General features: G+C 43.2%; 1 protein-coding gene across 1 annotated transcript; it reads left to right on the top strand.

Annotated features, from left to right (window-relative positions):
- The first annotated feature begins 2,596 nt into the window (after window positions 1–2,596).
- LOC121614226 (protein scribble homolog) lies at window positions 2,597–4,350 on the top strand. The gene is made up of 3 exons (XM_041948043.1): window positions 2,597–2,997; window positions 3,152–3,250; window positions 3,460–4,350. The coding sequence occupies exons 1-3, from the start codon at window positions 2,737–2,739 to the stop codon at window positions 3,610–3,612; spliced, it is 513 nt and encodes a 170-aa protein (XP_041803977.1). The 5' UTR covers window positions 2,597–2,736; the 3' UTR covers window positions 3,613–4,350.
- The last annotated feature ends 1,932 nt before the right edge of the window (window positions 4,351–6,282 follow it).

Genomic DNA, 6,282 nt, shown 5'->3' with positions numbered 1-6,282 from the left:
TAAACATGTTTGTTATTCCTTTTAATTTTATTAGTCAGCCTGTTGAGTTTAGAGAGAATATCAAATACTTTTTAAATGTTTTCTCAGTTGGATTTAACTTTTAAAATTTAAAAACAAAGATACAGTTGGTGTGGTATTTCCTTACTATGTATATCCAAAAATAATATATTGACAAAGTAAGCTCAGACTTTTAAACTGGCTTGATTGAGGCAATAAAACAGATATTCCATTTCCAGACCCCCCCATTGCTTGTTTTGTCTGTCCAGCAGTGCATGATGTTTCTGTAATGCTCTGCCAGCATGTGCCATATTTGACTTGTCTGACCCTGCACGTGCTGCTGTTGTGTGACTTTAAGTATATTAGAGAATGAATGGATATATTTTTTGTGCTCATCACAGATAAAGTAGACCTACAATTTTAAGGAACACATTATCATGATGTGTTATCCCAGTTTGTAGCTCTTATGCTAATGTTGCACATTTATTTGGATCTCATTGTACATTTTTGATTTTGCATTTGAAGAGCTGCATTCTATCTTTTATCAGCTAGAAATAAATCAGAAATACATTTCGAAACTGATAATTCACTGGAAATTATCAGCTATCATTCAGACCTTGGCTTTTTTTTAATTTTTCTTAAATAGCTGTTACTGCTTTGTTGTTGTACCAACAAATGTGGTGCTTTAGGCGCTCTACCACTATTTTAAGTGGAAGCCATGCATTTTAAGCATGGTGCCATCCTTCACTCTCTTTCTTTGCCTCCTCATCAAGCTGCACTCAGAAGAAGAGACACAAAGAAATGAAGCTTTGGAGATGTAGCTTGTACCTTAGCTGCGTAAACAATTGTAGCAGTGAGAGCAGTTCAGTTACACTGAGCACTGCAACAGCTGTTTTTGGTGCCCTCTAGTGCACAAAATAAGCATTATGACTAGTCAAGCAGGATTTTATTAGCATGTCTTACTGCACTGGTAATCAGATGCTCCCAGGATCAGTTTAGAGAAACTGTGCTGCTCCTGCTCTGAATCCATTGCTTTCATGTGGAGGGACGTGGTCTCACAGAACTTATTCACTGATTCATCAGTTATTTCCTTTAAGATTTCACACTGACAGACATTTTCAGCAACGGGTGGTGTCTTCTGACTATCTCCAGGAGTGTAGAAACCCTCATACTAACCCATCCCTCAGGACCAGTAGCCAAAGCAGGGCCGTCCCAGGCTTCAGCTGGGTGGCAAACAAAGCGTGTCAGCAGGCCGCACCTCAACTGTTCCCGGCGAGCGACGGTGCGTGTGGTCGCTGCTCCAGTGCAGAGAAGGATGCAGGGGGAATTGAGCAACTGGAGGAGGTCTGTTTTCCATTTTAGGCATCTTGATTTATATACCAAGAAACCCTATCTGAGAAGATGTTTGTTGAACTGAACATTTCATCCTGTACACAATCTGTCATCTTGCTGTAACGTCTTGTGGGTGAACTCACAGGGAAACACGAGGCTCTGCTCATGTATCTCGCAGTCTGTAAGTGCACTGAATCATTTCTTATCACCAGGACCATTCTGCAGGCCAGCTGGCAGAGAGCGACGCCTCACAGCGTCGGTTTCGCCATCAGAGAGGTGAAACCACTGAGGGCAGGAAATCTCAGCATCACAGAGCTCTTAATCCGGCATCCGGTCTCCATGGAGACCCTGTCCACAACATCTCTTCCATGGCAGAGCATCTGAAGTCTTCTTTGGCCACAGACAAGAACCCTCCTCAGGAATCATTCATCTCCCAAGTGCCATTAAGAGTAACTGCACGCAGTATCTTTGTTAAATGTCAAACTATCTCTGCGGGGTTGCTCTATGCGCTGCAGGAAACCGCACTGATTGTGCCAAATTACTGCTTCATTTTATTTTGTTAACAATGCTCCACTCAGGCTTTAACTGCATATAAATTCTAGCTTTTTATTCATAATGAAACAACTTCTTCTTAGTTACAGATCAAAGTGTCTGGCCAGAGGGGTAGTTTGGGAATCAGCATTGCTGGTGGGAAAGGCTCTCTGCCTTACAAAGACCATGATGAGGTAAGTGCTGGTGCAGAGGAGCCAGCGGTGCTCCACCTCTTGCTCAATCTCTCCCGGCATATTTTGACTGAATGAGGAGGATGAGAGGCAGCAGCCTTGAGCAACTGATGGCCCCACGTTCAACCCTGTGAACACTTATGCTGCAACTTTAATTGAGGCTAACATGTTTGTTTCCTTTCAGGGCATTTTTATTTCGAGAGTCAGTAAAGGGGGGGCATCAGAAAAGGCAGGGATCCATGTTGGAGATAGATTGCTGGAGGTAGGCGGGTAATCACTTTTCTCATGTTCGTAATCCTCTGTTCATTATTTTCTATTCTCTGACTATTAAATATACAACCCAGCATGGACGTATTGTTGACTGTATGGAAAGCACATATGTTCTTTGTATTCGCCTCAAGAAAAGCCCTGCTGGTGTTCCTCTTGTGACCAGTGGAGGGCATCATAAGACCAGCAGAGGACTCTTCAGCCATGAGGCTGACAAATTGAAAGCAAATAACACACATTCAAAGTCTTCAGATCACACCCTGCTAATTAAAGGAAGTCTTGTCAGAGCCTGCAGAGGGAATAGACGTGCTATTTTCCGAGAACTCATGCTGCTCCCTCACCTCTGACTCCTGCTCCTACTTTCACTGGCCCTAAAAGTCTAATGTGACCGCGGTCCATCCAGGTCAACGGCCTCAACATGCAGGCGGCGACCCACCACGAGGCGGTCAGCGCCCTCAGGAATGCTGGGAGCTGCATCAAGATGAAAGTGCTCAGAGAGAGGCTGCTACCCCGCGAGGTGTGTGACCCGGACCGGTCTCAGGATCCTGCGGACGTGACGGGACGACAGCTGTGCAGCCAGGACGGCGGAGGCCAGAGAGGCAAACGGCCGGCGGCGGAGAGCGCAGAGGACCGCTCGTCCAGGAAGACTGAGGCGGTCGTCTGCAACGGCAACGGCATTGTGGGTGTCGCACTCAAATCACAGCACAAACAGAGCTTTAAAATGTCACTGTTGCTTGACAACGTGCCTCAAACTCCATGTAGATTTTAAAAAAGCAGTCAGTCTTTTACGCTTCCTTTCACTTTGTCTTGTTTCATGTATTTTTGTGTTTCAGTCTGATTTGGAAAGTGACCTGAAAAGGACCTTATCTGAACTGGAGGCAGAGGCCTCTGTGAAAAATGATTCACTTCAAGGCGGGAAACATACAATGACAGTAAGATGCTCTATACTACCTACTATATTATCTTACACTGAAATCTCCTTATTGCAGCCTTTCCCAAAGTCAAAACCCCTGCAGAAACAAACATTTGAGAGTTACATGACCTGATTTTTCTGGGATTTCAGCATGTGGCACCATATCACATGGCGACTTGCTTATTTTCCTTCCCATCCCTGTGCCCCTCTCTGGCAATCATCTGACAGATCCCGCGGATCATCCTCACTCATCCCTCTACCTCGGATGAAGATGTGGAGCTCTTGACGCAGAGCCCCAACACAGAGCCGCCACATGACTTTGACATTCCTGACAGACGTGGACACTCTGCCTGCTTTGACAGCGCTTTCTACCCACCTTGACCACATGTGGAGGCGCACACATGAAGGACACAGACTGTTATTACCCAGATCTTCATGTGTTTTGGTACCAAAGCATTTTCTGATGTTACAGTGGAGGATTAGTTTAAAGCAAATAGTTGGAATGTGTTTTTTTTACTATCACTGCAAAGCTTTTTGTCTCTCACATTCAATTGCTGCTAATAGTATTTCGTGATATTAAAATCATTTACAAGAATGGAAAAAATTAAGACTTTATTTTCATTACTAAACCACACTTTTTCCTGCACAACTGATCAGAGACTGTAAAGCATGCTCTCTGATGCCCAAATAAAATACATGTCAGAATGTTAAATACAGTCAATTAAACAATGAATGGCGCTGGCTACCTCTACTTCACACCACTGTGCTGTAGGTTATGGATGTGCTGGAACATAGTGTCTCCACCTGTGATAATGTGAAGCTCTCAAACTTATTATAGTCCGTACCGAGATAACATGCCACATGGCTGAACAGAGATCACAGCAGGCTGTCTGAGTCCTGCAGGGTCCTGAGACAGACATTCTGCTTCAAATGTTCACACACCTGCTAAATTCAGACTTGTGACATTATAGACTCTGCATCATGAGTAGAAAAGGAGACCAGACATCAGTCTGAAAGAATTTAGACTCTTGCTTCCAAAGCAAGAAGCAAGAAGAATTTGCAAACTATCAATGTCAACGTCTGGCTTGTATTGTTTTATGGCTTTTACATTCCCGCAGCTCGTTGTTCAGTGTCCACTTTCGCAATAAAGTGCAGATATATTGTTCCAAGAGACTTTTCTTTACTTTGTGCTGCAGCACAGACAAATCCATGCTGATATTTATACTGGCTTAGAGGATGAACACAGTAACATGAACACCTGCACAGTATATTGCAATCCAGTAAAAGAGCCTTCAGCTGTTGTTGACAGTGTGTCAGAAAGTGATTGCACCAAATTGCACAAGTGTTCCTGTTATTGTGTCCACCCCCTTTTATGTGCTACTGATGACATAAAAACTGTCAAAAACCTGTTTTACGGGTGATGCCGTGCAATGATGACTGTCTGCTGGGTGATAATAATCTGGGGACACAACTTGTTGGAAAGCACATCCAGTGTTCGAGATTCAATTCTAGTAAAGTTGGTGGGAGGACCTGAGGAGGATGAAATGGATTAAGTGACTCAGTAATAAAACTGGGACTCTGGGAACATTGGCTGTGCAACTACACTGCATGTTTGGTATGTGCAAAGTACGTTTAATCCCACATTGATGATATTTACTGGCTCAATGTATTATCATATTTAATGACAACAATCTAACATACTGAATTTCTGATAACCAATATGAAGAGTAAAGTGCATTCCCTAGAAATAACCGTGCTGCATAGTGGCTTCATGCCACGCTTATTACTCCAAAGAGAGACCTGAGACTTGACTGGAGATTTCATAAACTTGTTTTGAATTAGTTCATTCTCTGTCGGGGGATTTGTGTTAATATTTGACAAAGATGCAAATAGATAGTGATTAACACTGCACATTTGGAGTGTGGCATTTCAAAGCAAACAAATTATAATCAATTCTAGATTAATTGAAAGAGTGGATTGCCTTAATTGATGACACATCTCTGCAGGTGTCCACTAACGGGTTGACACCAGAATAAGTTTAGCGTTTCAGTATCAGAGAATTTCTTCAAGGCTAAAAGCTCTTGGTGGGTGTCACATGTTACATGTCAGAAATCAAAGCATTTGGCTTTTTGCCTTTTCCACAGATCAGGGGAAACAGCATTATATCATGCTTAAGGCCATAATTTTATAGTTGCTGCCATCAAAACTGCTCACAAAATATTGACATTCCAGCCACTTGTCAGCTACTTTTTATCCTGAGTCCCTCTAAACTAATACAAAATCACAAATCTATTGAGAGTATGGAAAAGCAGAGGAACAGCTGATAGTTTGGGTGCACGCTTTGTCTTATTGTGATTTTGTCTGTGTGCTGCTGCCACATTGGAGGAGGAGGGAGGCAGGCGGGTGGAAACAGACAGGAGCAGCTGTGACAGGAATGAAGAATGTAGTGTACTTTAAGGATTAGCATCCACTCCAGAGGTCTGCTTTCACTCACTGATAGGGGAACAGAGAAGTCAATGTAGCGGCAAACAAGCAAGCAAATGAATTTGGTTCAAGCCGCCTGAAACGCCGAGATGTGTCTGTCACATCAGTCTGCTGGCCGTCAGGAGATTGTACGAACTGGGGGCTGAATTAACACATTATTATTTAGACGAATTTGAAATTAGGGCCCTGTACTCAAACATAATCTGTGCTGGATGGCATTCTTTTAAAATCTGAACGATCCCATGCTTCCCCCACAAGGAGCGCTTTGCTACGTTCAGCTGCAACTTCACACAGAAATCCCTTCATTCAGTCGTCAGTGCGTTGTCGTTACAACAATGCCAGCTCTTCACACGCCCGTGCTAAAATGAAGGCGCTTTCATGAATGTTTGATTTGACCATAATGAGGTAACAGTCACCGTCCCCGGTGGAGAAAAATAAGATGCAAATGTTTGGCTCTTGAATTATTCATCCCCCATAGCAGCACTTGTTTTCTCAACAGATTTTTTCCAATCAGTACAAATTTAAATAACTTTTTATGATCTGAGCGCAGTCAGCTGAGATATTTGT

The sequence above is a fragment of the Chelmon rostratus genome, chromosome 11 (assembly GCF_017976325.1).
Source record: "Chelmon rostratus isolate fCheRos1 chromosome 11, fCheRos1.pri, whole genome shotgun sequence".
Classification (NCBI taxonomy): Eukaryota; Metazoa; Chordata; class Actinopteri; order Chaetodontiformes; family Chaetodontidae; genus Chelmon; species Chelmon rostratus.
Note: the sequence above shows the minus strand (reverse complement) of the source record. Positions and strands in the feature narration are given on the sequence as shown.

Bases quoted from the DNA above. Each gene is read 5' to 3' on its own strand.
- LOC121614226 (XM_041948043.1), top strand. From the start codon at position 2,737: ATGCAGGCGGCGACCCACCACGAGGCGGTCAGCGCCCTCAGGAATGCT. The intron at 2,998-3,151 runs GTGGGTGTCGCA...TTTGTGTTTCAG, and splicing joins TCTGCAACGGCAACGGCATT to TCTGATTTGGAAAGTGACCT. The intron at 3,251-3,459 runs GTAAGATGCTCT...ATCATCTGACAG, and splicing joins GCGGGAAACATACAATGACA to ATCCCGCGGATCATCCTCAC.